Genomic DNA, 22,019 nt, shown 5'->3' on the forward strand with positions numbered 1-22,019 from the left:
GGTGACGCTGGGAGGTTTTACACCATCTTCTGTTTGCGAGACACAAAGGGGAAGTGGAACCTTGACCCTAGGGTCATTCAGCGCCGCTTCATTTCCATTCGCGACGCGTCATCCAACACCGGCGGCACCGACACGCCACCGCGGACTATGCGCCCCTTGAGAAATAAAGAGCGCATTTGGTGAATGTCAGGAAAAACACAAACAGGTTTCAGGGAGAGAGGCGTGGAGTTTACGAACCCACAACACTGTCAGCCCGGCACCTAGTCTGCTTACAGATTAGAATCCGCTAACGGGAAGTGTTTGCATTGCTGTTAATGTTCATAGGAAGGTCTGGTTGCAGCTAATCGTGCAAGAAGGCTGGCACTACCACAAACCAGATGGGAGTTCAGTGCAGGCAAACAAACAGAACTCAAGGCTTGTTTCATTCTTTAATTCATTTATCCATTCACTCAATGCCTTGAACCCAATTAGCTGATCAACGCATTTTAGAATTTTGGAAGGGGCACAATAACTTAGAAATAACAAATAACTAGTAATAACTTCATATTGGAAGCCCGGGGTAGGTGAAAATTTATGAAGAGGTCCTCCCCTTATTCTGTGCACAACAGCTAGAAATAGAGCACCTGCCTAGGTGTTCTTTTCGACATGCCTAGTCTCCATACGAATGACCACTTCTGATATTATTAAAACCCTCTTTTTGATGACGAGTATTACATCTCAACTTTACCATGACAACACAGCCACCAATTTGAACGCGCTGCCCCTCATCCAGCCCCCAAAAGCCCAATTTCTAACGTCCATGCTACGGATGATGATGATGGATGAAAGGGGGTTGGACAGAGAACAACTAAAAAACTCCACAGACACTCAATGGAAGATGGAAAATGCCTGCACAAAACCTTCTTTTCACGTTCTGATTGGATAAAACTAGACCTTTCAGGGTATAGGACCGGTCCGTACTACCTTTGCGGCCGTCCATGGCCTTCAGCATCCCCTGGTAGTACCCATCGTCCGAGGCCGTCCGGTCCCGGCCGGAGCTGTCGGTGGAGAAATTCCTGTACCTCTGCTGCTGAGAGGTCATCGTCTCAGTGGAGTTTCAGCGAAGAAAGGAAATTTAAAAAAACTAAAAAAAAAACGATGTTCCTCTCCGGTATAGTCCTCTGTACTTGTACTGCTGCTGGTCTTGGTTCTGGGTTGTGGCAGTTCTGGCCACACACACTCCAGTAAGCACCTCAACAAACCAACAAATTTCTTCTCTCCCCCCTCTCTCTCTCTCTCTCTCTCTCTCTCTCTCTCTCTCTCTCTCTCTTTTGGGATCAGCTCTGCCTTTCTTTTCCTTCCTTCTCTTTTTCTTCCTCCCCTTCCCTCCTCTCTCCTTCCCTTTCTGATTAAATGGTGCCTGCGGGCTATGGGTGTCTGGGCCTATCCTCGTGCGTGTGCGCGCGTATGTGTATGGCGGTGTGGTGGGCAGGGCCGCGGACACACCCTCTTCCTGTACGCGGCTCACCGTGCACAGGGGGAAGGAGGAGGGTGTGTGCACGCACACGTGTGTGTGTTTATGTGAGTGAGTGTGTGTGTGTGTGTGTGTGTGTGTGTGTGTGTGTGTGTCTCGCAAAGAGGCAACTTGAACGCACTCTCACTTAATCATCTGGTTGTGCAATCCCACCCGTGGAAATGTCTCTCACACACACACACACACACAGACACACACACACACACACACACACACACACACACACACACCCATACACCCCAACCACACACACACACACACACACACACACACACACACACACACACACACACACACACACACACACACACACACACACACACACACACACAGAGTTTACTTTATATTGCACAGTGTTTTAAAGGGAGTTGATATTAACTCTAAGGCATTCCAGTAACCCACTGAATGAAATACTCAAACAATCCAATTCATAAAAAAATTAAAATATATTACACATTACACTTAAAGAATATGGCGGGATAAGATAAGTCGAGGTGAGGGTGATAATGTTACATTGCGTATTTACCCATTGATGACCTCGACATTAAAGTCCCTCTCTGCTTATCACTGGTTTTATTGCACACGCATGCACGCACGCACGCACGCACACACGCACACCTGGGTAACTGCAATGTCTATGAGTTAACAGCTTGACAAAAAATATATTCGATGGCTGCTGTGTATCATTAACCTTATTGCAGATACCTTTCCTTGGTTATTTTTCACTTTTACAAGATATAAATAATTTCTAAATGGTAAAAATTAAAAAGTAATTGAGAAGGTATCTCCAGACAACTTTGATGTTCTATATCTTTTGCACTGTTTAGACCTGACTCAGTCAAACTGTTTTGACATTTTCATGACATTTAGAGGAATTTGCACATTGGCATACAGGTAGGAGGACTTTCTATTACAAGTTACTTTGCTGGGAGTTCCTCAGAGTTGCTCAGGCTGCTATTGAAAGTATTTTTTTTCTTTCAGTGGGGGTCCCCGTGGCCACACACACACACACACACACACACACACACACACACACACACACACACACACACACACACACACACACACACACACACACACACACACACACACACACACACACACACACACACACACACACCCTGTCTGACATCACATTGATGGGTATCTAAACAAAACGTCTTGCTCGTTGGGCGTTTAGAGATTAGAGCAACCTGTAGAAACACGAAACTGCTTAATGTGTCAGAGTTTGTGTGTGTGTGTGTGTGTGTGTGCGTGTGTGTGTGCGTGCGTGCGCATGCGTGTGATTGTGCGTGTCAAACCGGAGACACACCTTTGTAGTTGGATAAGATGTCTAGGCAAGCTAAGGAATTAAGGAGCGGTCAAGTGGGAATCTCATTTTATCCACAGATTCTAAGAATAACATCACACAGCTACACAGGGAGAATAACTTACAAAATGTCATGTGGTACAACAACTTTTCTCCACCAATGATGCTGTAAAGTGGTCTGTAGAGTGCTGTAAAGAGGTCTGTAAAAGGGTTACTTTGCTTGGACGTTTAAATTGTACTAGGAGTCATGGGGGTCTGAACAATGAGACGAAGGTGAGAGAGATAAGATGTATTCTAAGGGATGTGTGATACATCCTTAAAGACATCTCACCTCATTGCCATTTTTCTTTTTTTTTTTTACCAATTTTGTATTTTTATCACTTTATTTTTTTGTTGCCTATTTGTTCGGATGTGTAACGCCACAAAATATATCAATAATAAAATAGAACTGAATAGAATCCAATGGAATACAATAGAAACAAATAGAAAATAATAGAATAAAATAGACTAGATCGAATAAAATCTATTTTTCTATAATAGGCTAGACTAGATTAGAAAGGAATATAATAGAATATAGAATTGGATTAGAATAGAACAAAATATAATAATGTATGTTTCCAGAGGAGGTTGCAGGTATTACTCCAGAAGCCTCAGAGTAAGTCAACTCCCAATGCACAGCGGGAAAAAGTGGGTTGCCCAACTATGACGTCTCTGTGGCAGTGGCATGAGTACAGACACCTTCTAGAGCTGGTTTCCCCCAAAGCACAGTGGGAATAAACACAACACACACAGGGACCAAAAAAAAACCCCACACATGGGAGCGAGTGGGGACACGGGAGATATGGAATATCTTGGTCATGCGATCCCTTCTCCAAAAGAGAGAGAGAGAAAGAGACGTATCATTAAGGTCCCCGCATGCTTATTACCGCGCTCCCACCGACGGGCTCCATCGAAACCAGATGGAGCGAAAAGGCAAAGAGTCTTTTGTGCGAGAAGAAATCAACACAACAAGATCTTAAAGGGGTGAAAGAATGACTTTAAAAAACCTGCAGGAACGTTATTAAGTCATTCCATGAATCATATCTGTCTCACACAGGCCCAGCGCAACACACGCCCAACATACTCAAATCTCAAGACAGCCGCCGGGTTTGGCAAACGCATACCAAAATGGATTGAGAAATGCCTTATCGGAGACTTACCGACAAGAAAATAAATAGGATAGCCCAGATTAAAAACAACACCGCTTCAACCTTCCACTTTCAAGGTAGGCGATTTCTGGAGCTGTCAGGGCAGATTTGGCTCAGCCGTACAAGTGGCTGAATGGGGGGGGGGGGGGTGTCATTCCTTCTCACGAAAGCCACTTTCCGTGCAACATGCTTCCAAAACTGGGTTTGCTTAGTCTGCTTATTACGGAGCCAGCACAAGGGCTATTAGGCGGGATCGACTATGGAATCAGCAAAAGCACCAGAGCCTTACATCCTCCGGGTTAAAGAACGCCGTCATCGGTCGACGGTGAGATCGACTGAGGATCGGTCCATTCTCAGTCGATGTGAGCTGCTTGTGCGCCCCAAAAGGACGGAGCGAAACCCCGCGGGCAGCGGCTATTTTGGGGCTTTGAACCAGTTTGTAAGTTCTCGGGCGACGCTATCACCGAGGAAAAGCAAACAGATTAAGAGAGAGAAAGAGAAGGAATGCACAGAACGCAGCAATTGTGGGTCTTTGAAAGAAGCGCTTAGCCGCCCAAGACTTAAGAGAAGGGGCGGAGGGCTGGAGAGAAAGAAGAGGAAAAGATTAGGTTGGTTTAGGTTACCACTCCCCCCCCCATGTCTCTCTCCATCTATCCCTCTTTCGTCTATCAATCTCTCTATCTCTCTCTTCCTCTTTTTGTCTTGTCGTTTCAGGTGAGAGCGAGTGAAGTCTCGCCCCGAACAGAATGGAATGTATAATAAAAACTTAACAGTCATCGACACACCCTGATCGCACCTCGCCCTTCCACCTCTTCTCTCCCCCACCTCTCTCTCTCTCTCTCTCTCTCTCTCTCTCTCTCTCTCTCTCTCTCTCTCTCTCTCTCTAATGGGGGAAAGGAAAACACTTATACCTCTGCGATCGCAGAAAAGCGAGGCGAGAACCTCTAAAAATCATTTCATTGAACCACTCTGCACCACGCTGGGGCGTCGCTGGATCGCAAGCATGGCTAACTGGAATTTCCCCCTGGGGATTAATAAAGCGTTATCTTATCTTATCATGGTGCACTGTTCGGCGTTATCCCCCAAATAGATCTCCCAAAGAAGCCCAGCAGCTGACTTTAGGTCGCCCGCATTCTGATTTAGATCGGACGATGAGGCAGCGAAACCGATTTAACCCCAGACTCAACAAGACTCCGGATTTAACCTTGACAGCTGGGAGGGGTTTAAGTTTAGCCGGAAACTAAGAGACAGAAGCCCACCCCACTGTGGAAAGTCCCACATCTTAAGTGGTATGGCGATGTTCAATGCAATAATATAGTTTGATAGGAGTAGGTGAGGACGAATGTCTCCCTCTAATGGTGACAACAGTGAATTACACATGAGACTAGACATGTTATACAATAATCAACTCCCCTAATCTGCACTGTCAGATGTTCAGAGGAAAATTCCTACTTTCTGTGTTTATTTTTATAAAAGCCAACTGAAAAATAGTGCTTGAGCGGAAACGTTTTAAGAATTATATACAATTTTACAGTTTACCTTTTTACATTTTTTTTTTCTGGATTAAAGGAAAAGATAAATATTTAAATGTATTCCACTGACTCGGTAACGGCTCATGGATCGTAAATCCCATATGGAATACTTGCCATTTCCTGTGGAAATGTGAGTAAAGGGGGAACTGAAAAGTTTGTTGCTAGGCAGCATCCCACAACATGCACTAAGCGGAGTGATTTTTACTCATGTTGTATTTATAGAAGCTGAGCTGCTGGAGATTCCCCATGGCTGACCAAGATGTGCACATGAACACATCACCTTCTCACCACACGACCATGTTTCCAATAGTATAGGGGTTCCCAAAAGTTTTAGATGGCGAGGCCCCATTGGTAGAAAAAAAGCCCAAAAAACAAACTGACAAAAGTGGCTAATTTCACAACTAATTTTGAGTGTCGTAAATCAAATATATTTTGTTAATTTTTTTTATTTATTTTATAATAAGACAATTTTATATACAATTATTTTACATTTTCTTTAAAAAAAATTTTTTCACAAAATATATTTACTCAACTATGAGATTTGCCACTTTTTGTCTGTTGAAGTAAAAAAAATTATACACACACACATACACACACACACACACACACACACACACACACACACACACACACACACACACACACACACACACATATATATATATATATATATATACACACATACATATACAGAGCATATATATAGTAGAGGAGTATATACGTGTATGTATATATATATATATGTGTATAAAATACTAATTTTGCTGCGGACCCCCTATGATTCATCCCAGGGCCGCTAAGGGACCGTGTCTTGGGAACCCCCGGACGAGGTTAAACCACGGAATTGAACTTCATAGCCACGAGGTGGCGCCAACGCGCAACCAGGACCACGTGGCTTTTCCAGCAGGAGAGGATTTCGATGAATGAGATAAATAAGTACATGACTGAATGTGTGAATAAATAAATAAATAATCAAACAGACAAATGTCATTTTTTATACAAATACACATTTGATATACTTTGATGATAAATGCATAGAAATAAATATATTTAAATAATTCTAAGAGATTTTAACATGGGGGATTTCTGTCAAATGCTGATTAATTATAGCGTTGAATAATGTGTGTGTGTGTGTGTGTGTGTGTGTGTGTGTGTGTGTGTGTGTGTGTGTGTGTGTGTGCGTATGCGTGTGTGTGTGTGTGTCTCATCTGTCTCATCTCAGCAGCACATTAAAGGCTTTCACCCGTTTGAGGCTTACAGTAGGTGAATGAATCAAGATAAAGAGAGTGGAAAGACAATGTGAACCAGACGCTGAGACACTGAAGGGATTTTAAAGGGAGCTATTACCCAGCCTTTTCCCCTGGTAATGCTGGTTATTTTCATTTCATTTGCGTGACAGTATCGTTCTTTTATGTCTTTCTCAGGGATTTATATGATTTCTAAAGGCATTTCTTTTTCAACACATTCAAAGACAGAAAATGGTGCCAGGTGCTTTACCATCTAAGAAATGAACGTTTAAGTTAAAATAAAATATTGAATGCAATTATATAAAAATGTAGGTCATTAAGATATCATTAGTATATTATATACATATCTATCAATAGAATGGATCATAACTCACGAAAAGTTTGATAAGATTCACAAGTTCACACCTTAAAAGCTTGGTTAAAAATTGATAGTTAACTATTTACATATATAATAAAATAAAATATCTAGCCATATAAAACAGCAGTATAATTTATATAACACATCTTTGTTTATCCTCATACTGTATTTAGTTGAGCGTTTTCCTTTCTGTCGTCTGATTGGTTCATTAGAATCCATGTCACACTAAAAAGACTGCCTTCAAGTTGTCAATCTCCATCCAGTGTTTCATTTATATTAAAATAGATGATCCATCAGCCATTCTTCAAACCCCTCTATTGCAGTAGTAAAATGACCAGTAAATGAATATTCACAATTATTTTTCTTATAGTGGTCCATCCCAGCGCTGCCGCCTGCACTCACCTGTACAGCACATTCTATCGCACAGATCTCTGCTCCTTTCTCCATGTTTCATCCGTTTAAAAAATTCCCCTCGCTCGCAGGTCAGGTAGCGTTGACAAACTCTGCATATCAGCCCCTGGGCAGTGGGCTCTCTGGCTCTTCTCGCTGCCATTACTCCAGGCTCTGCGACCATGCGGGACTCTTTTGAGACGCACACCCGAATGCACCCCCCCCTCCACCCCCCGAGAGACAAACTGTGGCAGCTGACAGCCAGAGGACCCCGAAAAAAACAAGAAAGTACTTGCAATAGGATGGAAAAGTGAGATTAAAACTCAGCCCCACTCCATTCATTTGAATGCAAATGAAATTCTCATGCTATATGTTTAGGTGGGTATTATTCCAGTTGTCTTTCCCCTATCACAATAATACTGTAGTCAGAAATCAGCTATTTCAGACCCACTCATATATTATCTGTCGCGATTAAGGAGTTTACGGAGCCCACTTGTGAATCTTTTCATTGGCATCCTGAAGTCACATCGATTAAAAGGCGGTGAATCAACTTTCTCAATTAACTTGTAATTCTTGTAATTTTATGACTGCTTTTCGATGATTTTATTATGACTGCTGATTTAAAGGCTGACATCTGCCCATGATGTCACCAGTGTCAACTTAGGGGTGAAAGGGATTCATGGGAGGTCACAGCTCAACGAATCCTAGGTAAGATTTAAAAGGCACAGTGACTTAAGCGTGCCGGTCTCCTTTCGCAGGCCTGACCTCTGTCCCCGGAGCGACACAGATAGCGCTCCCTGATCTCGTCACACGATCCTAAGACTCGTCCCGCCAGAATGAAGTTATACAGTGAGACGGTAGCGAGAGATGTGGTCCCTTTTGGAGGCGCCTACGAACCTTTGTCTCCTGAGAAGTCCCCAAAGCCTTCATAAATTTATGAGAGTGGGACATCTTTCTTTTTCTTTTGTCTTTCTTCTCCTCAAGGGAAACAGTGGCGTGCCATACATTTCCAAAGACAGTCTTTCAATGGCCCTATCCAAACACAATCAACGACCATTAACATACTCCATGGGGTACTTTAACATCTCTGAGTAAACAGTGCTGATGTTATTGTATACTGTGGAATGAGAGGGGTACCGAGGAGTGCTGAGAGGAGTGTCACGAGAGGTATAAATATACTCCAGAGGAAAAAAGGCCGGATGTTTCTGTGGCCCCGGTGATAGTCATAAATACACTCCTCTATGACGGACTGCACAGCTCTGATTTTTCTTCCTCTTGTGTCATGGTCTGCCGTCTTTCTTTCCCAAGAAGCTCCATCTTTCTATGACGTTCTCACCAATGTGTACCAATTACAGCTAGGGTGGGGAAGGGGATCTGGATGTTTCATATATGGATCTTCAGGAACTTTTAACATATAAACAAGTAACACAATGTTGAATTTGTTTGAAGGCATGTGGGTTCTGGATGTCTTGTGGAGACCAACCATGGCAGAGGTCAAGGTTGGTTCCTGAGTCACACAAGGTTTCCATGAACGGGCCATAAAACGAACCCAAACTCGGATCCTTATCTACAGAAGTCCACCCAAGCCCCTGTAATTGTCAGACGTCATCTTCTTCTAGTTAGCGGCATGCGTTGCAGATTGGGAATAATGGCCTCTTATATGTCAAATAGGAAGTTGAACTTTGCTGGCAATGTGCTGTTGACATGGCACATTCGCTGCTCTCACCCCCACCGATGAAGGAAAGTGTCAGAGGTTTCAACACGGAGCTACTGGGGATGCCATACACCTGTTCAAGACGTTATGCCCCGAGCAATAACACCAGTTATGGGAATTCTTCACCAACGAATTATGCAAAGCAACCTAACGTCCCATCAACTGCCTCGAAATCTAGATACACATTTGAAAAAAAAACAAAAACTTTACCTGGGTCGTTATTGTACTATCCAGGACGGGCAGGCAAAAAGCCCAGGGTGCTGAATAAAGGCACCTCTGACAAGGGAGAAGAACAAAGCTCACATAAGAAGAAGCCGTGATTCCCAGAGGGAATGCCGAGCCATGCACGCAGCGCCACGTGAGCAGGGGTGTTTACAGATTTACTCGGATACACCCCTTTCCTCCTGACCTTTCAACAAACACGATTTCAGTGGGGTCAGAGCAGAGCGGCCGGAACCAGTGTTCCCACTTTCACACTAACACTACCCATCAGAGGAAATCTCTACAGCCTGATCCATTTTTGTAAATTTCCCCGTTGTGGGACTAATAAAGGTTTATCTTATCTCTCTTATCTGTTATTGGAACGAGCAATGTCTCTGGCTGAAGAGCTGCAGTAGGACAAAAGAAAGGGATCGTCGCAGTCATCGTGCAGACTGGGGGCCAACGAAAGGGGACAACTAAGACCAAATAACTCCCAACAGGCCTGATTCAGTACTATCAGTGCTGCACGCAAACCACTGCCAAATGGTTAAGCCTTTGAGGGTGTACGAAATATGACAAAAAAGAGAGCACAAACAGAATACATACAGCTTCAATATGATTTTGGCAGCCATGTCAGAAGGACCCAGTGTTCATGGAAAGCTAAAAATATCCTTCAACAATACTTCAAAGCCTTTGTGGTAGCTGATGATTTGGGACATCATGTGACTGATACTTACGGGCTGTCAACAACGTCAAATTGTTGCCCTTTGATGAACTGTCCCACATGCAGATTCACCTTCTGCATCTGTCAGTTTGAGGTTTGGCTGTTAAAGTAAATCGGTGCACTAAACTAACACCATCTCCGGACGGAAGTCTTGGTAGGACTTTATTTGCACCTGGGGAGGTCGATCAAGAGTCGATTGGAGTTGAGGTGCGTTTCTTAAAACCCCGTCTGAGCGTTGGGCTGTGTCGGATCGTCACTCTTCAGGTTTGCACGAGCGCCTGCAACGCGAGACCAATGGAGTGACCGTCTTATGCCTAATGACTCTGTAATGATCTCTAATCCCTGTTGACGCTGCAGAGATGAGGCCAGCGCTTCTGTCTCCAAGTGACAACGTGGTATTGGCACGTTGGAAATACCCGGTGGCACCTTCCCAGGGCCAAGACATGGTCAAGTTGAAGCCGGATAAATATCAAAAGGGCATGGATATGTGAAGTGATAAACACACATACAAATGATGCACATAGGGATTGACAGAATTAATAATGCAAACTAATAGTCACTTGTGCGTTAGTTGAACAAGCAGATGACACCCACATGCTCCCGCCTGCTAACCACCACAACACAAGACATGCCATTATGTGTTGCACAATACTAAAACACAACCCATCAGTAATTACAGATAGAGAGAGAGAGAACAGATACAGCCAACCAACTCCTCCAGCGCTCAGCTCCTCCGAACATTTCTTCTCTGCAATTTTGCCCACCTCTGAGGTCCTCCAGCCGTCCTACCTTCCTTCCTGCGCGTTCTCAAGCACCACACTGCGATCAGAGTCACTATGTGGCCCAAAATCACCAGGACGGGAAGCGAGCGTCCGCTTGGTATAGCCGGCATTAGGGCCGAGACAAGTGTGAGAAAAAAAAAAAAAAAAGAAGAGAAAAAAAAAAAAAGAGGGGCAGTCTTTGACGGCGGTGACAGGTGGGACAACGTGGTGCGGGTGGGGGTGAGGAGGTGGAGGGAGAGCAAGGCTGGTATGGGTGGGGCAGGAAGTAGAGGGGCTGGACGTTACAAGGACGCTGGGTGGTGAAGATATTTACTGGAATTCCACAGTCACTACATTTTATTACTACAAATAAGGATTGAACTCATTTTGGAATTCCTTCCACCCCCAAACCAAGCCCGGAGAAAGAATGGAAAATTTTGTCTAAAATGATTTATTTACACTTTACACATTTTCAATTTAATATGATTTATTATATATTATAATAAAATTTTTATAAAATAATGTATTTTAGTTTTAATATCATATGTATATATATTTATACTACTGTATTCTCTGTAGACTCTGCTTCATCCCAGAGGTTAAAGTAAAGTGTTATGTGTTATTATACTTTGTACTGTACTTTATACTATAAAGTGTCAAGTCCATGTCTAAAAGGATTGTTTTACACTTTTTATATTTTTAAAATTAATATGATTTACTATATATTAGAATATTTTATTATATTTATAAAATTGTAATATGATAATGTATTTTAATTTATATATATATATATATATATATATATATATATATATATATATATATATATATATATATATATACTGTATATATATATGATTATACTATTGTATTCTCTGTAGACTCTGCTTTATCCCAGAGGTTAAAGTAAAGTGTTATCGTCTTATCTAACACAATACACACAGTTAGTCCCAAAAGTTATTCAAACTGCTCATTTACAATAGAACTAATAGATAGGCACAGCCCAGCTGGTCTCACACATGGAGCGAGATGTGATTTGAAACAATAACAGGTGGCCACCGCTTAACAGAGAACTGAAATAGCCCAGACAGACACAAAGGCATGGTGAACGCACACACACGCACACGGGTGCACACACACACACACACACACACACACACACACACACACACACACACACACACGGTTTACTTGTTACTGTGACAATGAGCTGGTATCCTTGGCACTGGCACTCCAGCCTCCTGCTTTCTCTCTCTGATACCGCTTTCCCACTGCACCAAAAACCCAGTAACACCTGCTAACATCTGGCATTTGGCATTAGTGGGAAAGGTTACACCCGAGTTTCAGTCCTGGGACAAATGACCCTGCCATAGTCACAGGTTTCGACCAGTATATATACTGGGTCACTGCCTGTCATACTTCCACTGACATATTCAGCTCTTGAGCGAGCTGGTCAGTGAGGCCATTGGTAAGAACTCTTGTTTTTTTCATTTGTTAAACCAGGGCTGTACACAATCCAAACGTTTTACTTCATTTGAACTCAAGTTCTTACTATGCCATACTGTATACCAGGGGTATTCAATTACAACTCAAAGAGGTCCAGTTACATTTCCTCAAGCAAAGGTCCGGAATATCAGTGCCATATTGAAGTAGCCAGGTAGTTGTATCAACGTCTGTATGTAGTAAACAACTGACTGTCAAATCAAATAAAGTACAATTCAATAATATATCAACAATATCTATTATCAGTTTTCACATTGAACCGGAGGGATTATAAATAAGTACACACACACACACACACACACACACACACACACACACACACACACACACACACACACACACACACACACACACACACACACACACACACACACACACACACAGCTTGATTTTTGAGTAAAATAATCGTTCTATAAGTTACACGTTTGTCCATTAGATGTTAGACTGTTGGTGTGATACTTGGTTGACATAGGGGTCAGTCACCCCCTCCCTGCCTGCCCCACCCCTCCACACCCAGCTAAAACACACACAAGAATAAATAAAAGGTAACAAAGGTGAGCCAACATTATTGGTAATCCGAGCCGGACGCATGGTGAACAGGTTAAAAACGGACTAGAATACGTGCTTTGGTAGCCGTAGGTTGCGGTTCAGCGCACTGGGAAGGAGAACAACATTTCACACGAAGCGTTTGCCAAAAACATACGGACAGAGGGAATGGCAGACGGACATACCGACGGGCAAGGCAGCTGCGAGGGTTGGAACATTAATGACGACGGTTATTCCACTCTCAAACCTACCGGGTATGATCTTCATCTACGAGACAGGATGGAGAGGAGAAGACAGGAGAAGCAAACGATTGGGAGAGATGGAAGGGGGAATGTAGGAAGGAAGGAAGGGAAGAGGCTCCAGTTTGTGCGCTCTTGTTTCTACTGCCTCGGTTCTCCCCCAGTTGGAGTTTGACAGCCCATGCCTGCTGCTTGGAATCGTCAGCCTGCGCTCTCTTCGGTGGTCTCACAATTAGTCAAGGGAGGGGAGTGGGGACGGGGGGGGGGGGGGGGACGCACGCCATGCCACGGGCTGAGAGGGGACTCGGAGTGGGGTGGGTGACCTAAGGGATAGGCTTGTGGGGCTAAAAATATCTCCGCAGAGCCGAGAGGATCAGCTGGGAACTGATGGAATCACTGCGGTGGCCAACTGACTGCGCTCGCCCCCTAGAGATGCACCTACAGCCGCTCTACGTCTATCTCTTTCTCAATCAGTCTCTGGCTGGGATGACGGAGGGTTGCTCTTTTGGACGGATTGAGTCACAGGTCTGGGCCTGTGACAAAAAAAACAAGAAAACGATGCGATCCAAATGAGCCCTCCCTGGTAGGGGTGAGACATGATGGACAAAATGAGCCATCATTTGGCCATAATCCTGTCAAGCGCCTACTTGCTCTGGATAGAGGGTAATGGTCATTCTTTACATGACCATTTAATGGGATTGTGAGTAATTGGGAGTAGCATTTTGGGGTTCACTGGGAGTAGCATTGGACACAATTGATGATAAGACTACCCAAAACAATACTACTATTGTTAGACCAAATGAATAGTTGCAAAATTGATACTACTCTACCTTGGTGGCAAAGAATACAAAAGGAAATTGGTTAGATTCCGATGATTGCACTCAGGTTTTAGTGACAGATGGATTGCTGGAGAGTTATGCATGTTCAACGGTCCGGGCCTCCCTTAATACTGATCTCCCATCGCTTTTTGGAGTCCAGCGATGTAGGGCGCTCTCTAAATATAGTCTATATTTAAACTAATACATATGGCATTGGCAAATGTGCCGATGACAAGTTGATACAGTAATTTTGTCCACATGAGAGTCTGGGGAGTAGCACTTTGGGATTTTACCTCTCAGATGAAATGTTGGGACACTACTGTGGAATATTCCAGATCAAATCCCAGTGGCTATAATGGGACCCCCTATGTGGGAGCTTTTCAGATGTTTACAGAGACGTGCCATGCTGACGGACCGCTGTGTCTTTCTGAACCGCTGAACTCCCTGAACGCTGCAGCCCCCAACGCTCGCTTACAGACCAGAGAGTATTTGGAACCTGGGGGCCGGAGAACGAAAAGCTCCTCGTCTTCTAGTCTCAGTTTCTCACCGGAAAGCTAATCTGCAAAGACAGTGTGATGTAAAACTCATCCCTACATGTGTGTGTGTGTGGACGTTGGAGTAAACCTCATGGGTTGGTCAATGGAAAGGTCAACGACTTTCTAGATGTTGAGCACAGGGTATTGTCTCTTGAGTTGCATGTGAGTTCGGATTATGTGCAATCCGAGCGTAAACTACTCCACATACTCCCTTCAAAATCTACCGTAAAGAGTGGATATATCCACCATTTATAACCACAAAGCCACTGCAGTAAGTCACTAGAGGACCGGCATTCAGTGAGTACCATGGGAAATAGTACAGCACATTGAAACACAGCCGTCCGGGCCAAATCCTCAATACAAGACATATGTGTATTGATCTGTGAGCTTGTCCCAGTAAAGGGTCCCAGTAAAGTAAGTAATGCAGCCACACCAGATCACCCTGCCAGCCTCTACTCGTATGTTAAGACGGCCATTAAATCTGGTTCCAGAAAATCCCCCTCTCCATTGGCCAACTAGGCAGCCGAAACTGGCGACTGATAGTATCAGGTTGGAAACGAATACACAACTGGATCATGAGAGCTGTTCATGTTCTGTTTCTCAACACTGTGTACTATGCTGTTTGCTCAGCGATTGGGTCTCATTTAACATTTGTTAGATGTTAGATGTGATTTTTACAGGCGGTCAGGCAGCTCAGTTAGATGTGATTTTACAGGCGGTCAGGAAGCTCAGTTGATGTGATTTTACAGGCGGTCAGGCTGCTCAGTTTAATAAAATGAATGTGGGCAAAACAGAGACGTCAGCTACATAGTAGTGCCAGCGCCGATCCGCCAGGCCACAACAAAGTCTATTGACAGTTAGCGGGAGCCTGTGCACTGTGCAGACGTCCACTTCTTTTCCCTTTTTTTTCCACAGTAGGAAAGGTCAGGCATGTGATCTAGACCCTCAGATTTGAAGGGCTATCCCGAGTGAGTGACTCATGCGTGGCACCAGAATCAAGTGTGACTGTAATGAAAGAGACCAAAATGGAAGAGCTGTTCATTTTATGAATCACAAAAATGCAGTGGGAAAACTTTGCAGGGAGGCAAACACAGAGGAAGACTAAATGGCACGTCTGGAATAAAACGTCTAATTGGCCTCAGTGCCGTGTGGGCAGATTGTAAATGGCGCCATAGCCACATTCATTGTACAAATAACTGTATTCCACTGAAGTATTCCTGACTGACGTATAAGACAGCTAGAGGGACTGGGAAAGAGAGATCAGAGCAGGACAAAGGTAGACGAACGGATTCTGCAGAGAGCAATGGAATCGTCCAACATACCTTAAATAATCCACTGACTATAATGACCACACTGAAGAAGACGTCTCAATCAGACCGCTGTGCGAAGTAGAATTCGGGATCCACTCTATGTCAAAATACGCAGGATTTGCTGAGGTACGTTTGTAAAATGACAATGGCCACTAATGGTCAGCAGATGTCAGCAGTGGGTTGGTTAATACATTGGTCATCGGTCAGGATATGACAGTGGCCGTGACAGATAGAACAATCAACAGTCCAAATGAAATCCCAACTTCAAACTTGAATCTGAGCAGGCCCTCCTATGATCCATCTGCAAAATGTGAATTGAGATTCCATATATATATATATATATATATATATATATATATATATATGTGTATGAAAAGACAGAAACATATTTGATCAAACTGCAGAACTTTTCAGTTTGGTTTATTTTAGGGCGTGATTTCCAAATATCCATTGCGTCTCATTTCATTTGGGAGTCATCATCTTAATCACTAACACATACTGTACTGAAAATTTGATCCAGACTGCAGCAAACCGTCACGTGTGGAGCCAAACAAACACACCCTTAGAACTGTGAGCAAAGTACTCCAATACTCTCTCTCTCTCTCTCTCTCTCTCTCCCACCCTCCACTGACAACGCCCATGTGCAACTTCTCTCTGTCTACTCTATAGTTACAAAAATCCAAATGACAGAATGCTATGGCCATTTATTTTTTCCCCTCTTCGTGAAATAACAGACATGATTCAAAACTTCCAGTCAAGCTGGAGCCTTGTAGCCTCGAAACTGCATATTAATGCAATATGACAGAAAGAGAAACTCAGCAATTTAATTTATGTTCAGCAACCAGTAGCAGCGCTTTCTGGACTTTCTCAAAAGTTTCAGTTTGCAAAAGCTGTGGGAGACCGGCAGGGCATGGAGGTACGTCAAGATAATAACAGTTGACATAACTCCCATACCGTACTCCCATATCGTCACGAGTGTGTCAGGGAGCTTGCATAGCCCCATACTTCCTCCTTTTCTCACCCCATGATAAGGCTGGGCACACACACTATAGAGCAAAACACAGTGTGGAGAACACAGCCACAACTGGGACCTAAGGGGGATATAGTCATCCAAAAGGCACCGCACCCCCTTCACTCATACATTCTCCCTCTGCTTTATCACACAGGGCCATCTCTGCAGGGACCAGGCGAGGCTGCAGCTCAGCTCAGCCCCACCTTCATGGAATTACTGCAAGTCTGGATCATCTCACTTGGCAAGTGCACAAAGATGGCCCTTAGAACAGTGTGCACAGCACGGTTTATTACCCTAAGATATGTGAAATGTATTATTGGTTTATTCAAATGAGTATTTCCCTTTTGCTTAATTAAACTGAAACACATTTTCTGCTGAAGGCAAATATTTGTGGACAAGTGTCAACTTGTTTTGATGTATATCTCTGCTGCACTGGGTTGCTGTTTTGTAAATACCACCGAATTGACACCTGCAATTATGTCAAATGGAGAGCTATAAATTGTCCGCGCCTCAGACTGACAGTGCAGGGTGTGATGAACTGTGCTGGAATTATTTCATCACGAGATTCTACAACATATATGGTTAAATCATAGCCACGTATAAATGGTTCTCTGTCAGTTGTCAACTCACTGAAATCATTCTCAAAGAACGACAGTCCCGCATGTGCATGACATAATAAACTGCTCCATCAAGTTACTATAAACTACAAAGAAAATCCACATAACAGGAGTTGGAAACAAAAGTCTTTGACAATCAATTAAAATAATGATATCCTATGAAGTCTAAAACAAACTATAAAGTGTCATTATGAAGTATCTCCCACCTCATACCTTTGCACACTCCAAAGAAGGGAGGCAGGAAGCGGGTTAATTATGACGCTGTCAAGCAAACATACCTTCTATGAAGTTAGGCCAGGTCTTCTCCTCAGGATCCTCCAGCGAATGGTCCCAGTCTTCAGGTGAGGGGGCCGCCCCGGACCGGAGCGCCCGCTCAATGGCCAGTTGTTCCAGGACATCCAAGTCAAGCTTCTCTTCCTCCTCCTCCTCGGATTTAACAGGTACAGGAGGTGACTGCGCCCCAGCTTCCTGTGGACTTGCAATCTGCTTGACCTCAATGATCTCCTCCACCACTACAATCTTCCTCTTCATGGCTGCCTCGTCTACTTCAGAATTTGGAGAATTACCGTTGTCCCCGAGGTGAGCTTGAGCCGGTTGGGTGAGTGCAGGTGTGTCACTGGCAGAGGGTGTGTCCTCTACCGCGTCCTTCTTCCTGTCTACCTCCTGTGCAGAGGCCTTCAGAACAGAGAGCCTTTCCCCTCTCTCCTCTGCGCTGTGCTCTGCCGTCTGAGCAGCCGAGCGTTGTTGTGCAACTCTGGGAGGCTCCCCTTGTTCGATCAGGGGGCTGGCCTGCGCCTGAGATCCAGTTGCTTGCGCTGGTGGTGCTGCTGACGCTAGCTCTCCGGCTGCGGGTGCTTCCCTCGCAGAGGAGGATGTTTTTGGTTTCAGGACCTCCCGCTTGATTTTTCCAGCAGAGATCGGCGCTGGCTCCTCCTCCCCTTTGTCTGCTGGGGCCTCAGTGAGCACAGCTGTTGCCTGTCTGATTTCCTCGCTGCACATTCTTTCAGGAGTCAGAGCTGGCGAGCCGTCCATTACTGTCAGCTCAGAGGCCACGACAGGGTCTTCTTTAACAGTGGCCTGGGGCAGAGGCAATACCTCGGTGGAAGATAAAGGCTCCGCTGCAGGAGGGAGGACAGGCTCTGTGGTTACAGCCACTGAGATTGGGGCCTGAGCCTGCTTTTTGCCTTTCCCTCTCTTTCTAGCTTTTGAAGATTCCTCCACAGCTTTGTTTAAAGGGCGTTGGGCTTTGACCTCAGGTTCGACTGTTGCTATTATCTGTGATTCTGATTTAAGTACACAGGTTTCCTCCACCGGTTTGGAGGTGTTGTGGGTCCACCCTTTGCTAACAGTCGTCTGAAGAGTCACTGTTTCCACTCTAGTGACCTCACAAGTCACAACCTCCATCTCAGATTTCATGGACTCCTGCTGGGTCACTGAGGTCAGCTTAGTGTTAGTGGCTCCATCTGTGGAGCAAACTGGTCCGTGTTGGGTTTTGCTCAAAGTGGTTTCCCCTGCCTTGTCTATCACTTGTGCAGTGACTGGGAGCTTCACAGTGGGCTCTGCAGGGAGAGATGATGGTTTGGATATGGTCCGGTCTACAACTTGTTCAGGGACTTCCTGTTGTGGCTTTACATCAATAGTTGTTTTTGCCTTTGGCTTCTTCTCATCCACATGTGGTCCCTCAGGCTGTATTGTGGTAGACACGGTGGATGCCACTGTGGTCATTACTGTTACCGCTATACTCTCTGTTATGGGGCCCTTGTCTTTAGATGCCTTTTCTGTAGTGACCTTGGTGTCGGGTAATTCCTGAGAATTGATTGTCTTTGCTGCCTCACGTGATTTCTTTTTCTTCTTTTTTGATTTGGAGCTTTCTTCCACCTCTGGTTTAGCGCCAGTGGCCAATTCTGTTGAGACAACACTCCTCTGATCATTTACCTGAGGAGTAGCAAACTCACTTTCCGGTAATTCGGGTTCCACTGATAATTTTACATCAGCGCTCTTTTCTTTTGTGATATCAGTTATTTCTTTGACTTCCCCCTTGTTCTTCTTTGTCCCTTCAACTGCGGAAATTTCCATGTTTGTAGTTTCAACTGCAGATTGTGTGGCTTCCTCAGTATCAGCGTTCTGGGGTAAATTATCTCTTTCAAGCTTTACCTGGAGATTCATGTCAGCAGCCTTTGTATCAATGGGCTTCTGAACAATTTCAATTTCAACAATTTCTTTCTCCTTGACTGAATCTGCACGCAGTACTGGCTTACTAGTGAGACTTTCAGCAGGAGATTTCGGTGTCTGAGTGGCATTTGCTTTTGTTTTTTTGGCCTTTTCATTATCCATTTTAGGGAAAGAACATTCAACCGGAGCCTTCACCTCTGCAGCCTTAATTGGTTCTTCTGTCACTTTCGCTTCCCTGACATCTTCGTCTTTAATCTCTTTGAAGAGATATTTCGAAATAACAGCATCACTGGCGGCGATGTCAGTGGGAATGCTGACGTTTTCCTGAGAAATAGGCTTTTTAGTAGCTTTTTGGAGCTTCTCTCTAACCACTGCAATTTCACTTGGAGCCTTATCTTCTCTAACTTGAATTGGTTTGTGAGTAGCCTTTTCCATAGGGGTCTTCTCTTCCTTGACTTCCTTAGGCAGGGGTCTTGAGGAAATGGATTTGGAGGAGATCATTTCAACAGGCTGCATGGGACCATCTTCCTTAGTCTTCTCTTTAACCTCTCTATTTGTTTTTATCGAAAAGGAATCAGCTGAAGCCTTTCGCACAACAGCCTCAGACACAGTTGACGGTGCTGAGGTCTGTGTTGGAATTGCTTTCTTAACCTGCACCATGTCAGCCTTCTCCCTTTTGATCTCAGAAACTCTCCTCTCTTGTGATGCTATGATTGGCCTGATACTCCCGACATCCGGGTTCTGACGAGAGATAGTTTCCGCATAGCCTCTTTTCACCTGGATATCCTCATTCACCACCCCTTCACTGCCAAAGCCCCTCCCTTTCATATACAGATTTTGAGGCTTGTCTTCCTTTTCCCATGATGCTCTTGGTCTGACTGGCTCAGCAGCCATTGGGCGACCTCTGAACCTGGGGGTTCTATCATAGTGGCCCTCTTCTTCTCCAGTGGCCATCTTATGACGATAGCCTCGACGCTCTGCCAAGGCCTCCCGGCTTTCAGAACCAGCCCTGGCCCCTGGTTTAGGAACATAAGACGTGGGGCCTTCTACAGATTGGACCCGTGCAGACCGGTGGGCAACGGACAGGGTTGCGGTTGGCCTCTTAACCCTCTGCAGCGAGGCAGGGACGATCTCTGCGGGCAAGCGGAGGTAGTCGCGCAGGTAAACAATGCCCTCATTGGTGAGGTACCAGTAGAAATGCCTCCAGGCAAACGTCTCCTTCACATAGCCTCTGGATTTCAGAGAGGCCATGGCTCGGATCACTTGTAAGTTACCAACACCTGGTATCTCAGGATGCTTGGTCTGAGGCCTCTTGTCCTTTTTGGCCACCATGACACCATCTCGAAACAGGAGCTCATAGATGGCCCTCAGGTCCCTGAGGGGCATCACCATTCCAGCAACCATGCTCTCAGTACAATTTTCAGTCTCAGAGTAGGAGTAACAGCAAGAGTAAAATTTGCTCCACCAGAGGACAACTTAGAAATGACCTCACTTCTTATGAAAGGATCCAGTGGCAAAACCAGCTGCCACGTTCTTTTCAATTAAAAAATAATGAATCCCTTTTTTCCTCTTCTTGCCTTCTCTTCTTCAGAATTGTCCTTTTCCTTTGCGTATTGATAAAGAAAAAAAAAATAGTCCTTGACGTGAAAGTATTCCAAACCCAGTGAAGAGAGAGTACTGCTCCCCCCTACAGTCAGCCTGGCTTGGAAGTGAACAGACTCCGTTCTGCCGAGACGGCAATGACAGAATGGAAGAGCGAGAGAGCGTGTGTGTATGTGAGTAAGTGAAAGAGTGAGAGAGCAAGAGCAGCACTCTGCTCTGCCCAGCTCCTCCTACCTTCTCTGTCTAATTCTGAAGAAAAGAAAAAACTCCCAAAACAAAAGTGGACACGGCCGAGATAGAACGGATTAACACTTTAAATGAACGAGTGCTAATGCAATAAAGAATTAGAGAAAGCAAAGTAAAATGAATGAAGCGACACACCTATGTGGTGTGCTTAAGCACATGTTCTGGAGCTCTGGGACTTTTACGGCAACGCCCACCCACACAAGAGTGCACGCCTTCTCATATAAACATTCATACATAGGCACGCACAGACACACACCCCTCGGTGTGTCACACCAATTTAAGAAGTGGGTTGTTCCTAGAGATTAGCGATATGGCAAAGAGACATCCCTTTGGCATACATTTACGCTACAGTAGAAAGACACACCGGGCATTCATGCAGGCAATTGGAAGTCTAAGTTACACAGATTGTAGTTTGAGATCACGTCCGACCGAAATAGGTTTGTCCGAGACAGATTTTCCCCGGAGCTAGGCTTTAGATCACA

At 44.5% G+C, this 22,019-nt stretch overlaps 1 protein-coding gene across 8 annotated transcripts in view; it reads right to left on the reverse strand.

The window, feature by feature from the left end:
- LOC307233973 (plectin-like) overlaps positions 1-22,019 on the reverse strand; it is a 113,602-nt gene that overhangs the window by 40,793 nt on the left and 50,790 nt on the right. For 5 of the 8 annotated variants that reach the window (XM_080005481.1, XM_080005480.1, XM_080005479.1 and 2 more), the window contains exon 1: positions 17,796-21,530. The exons of 2 other annotated variants lie outside the window; for them this stretch is intronic. In XM_080005481.1, coding sequence (XP_079861607.1) covers positions 17,796-21,093 — 3,298 coding nt within the window. In that variant the 5' untranslated portion in view covers positions 21,094-21,530. Of the gene's footprint in view, positions 1-13,236; positions 13,287-17,795; positions 21,531-22,019 lie in introns of those variants that run through there. One more of the 8 variants, XM_080005484.1, reaches the window with a different exon arrangement.

The sequence above is a fragment of the Zeus faber genome (genome assembly GCF_960531495.2).
Source record: "Zeus faber genome assembly, chromosome: 8".
NCBI lineage: Eukaryota > Metazoa > Chordata > Actinopteri > Zeiformes > Zeidae > Zeus > Zeus faber.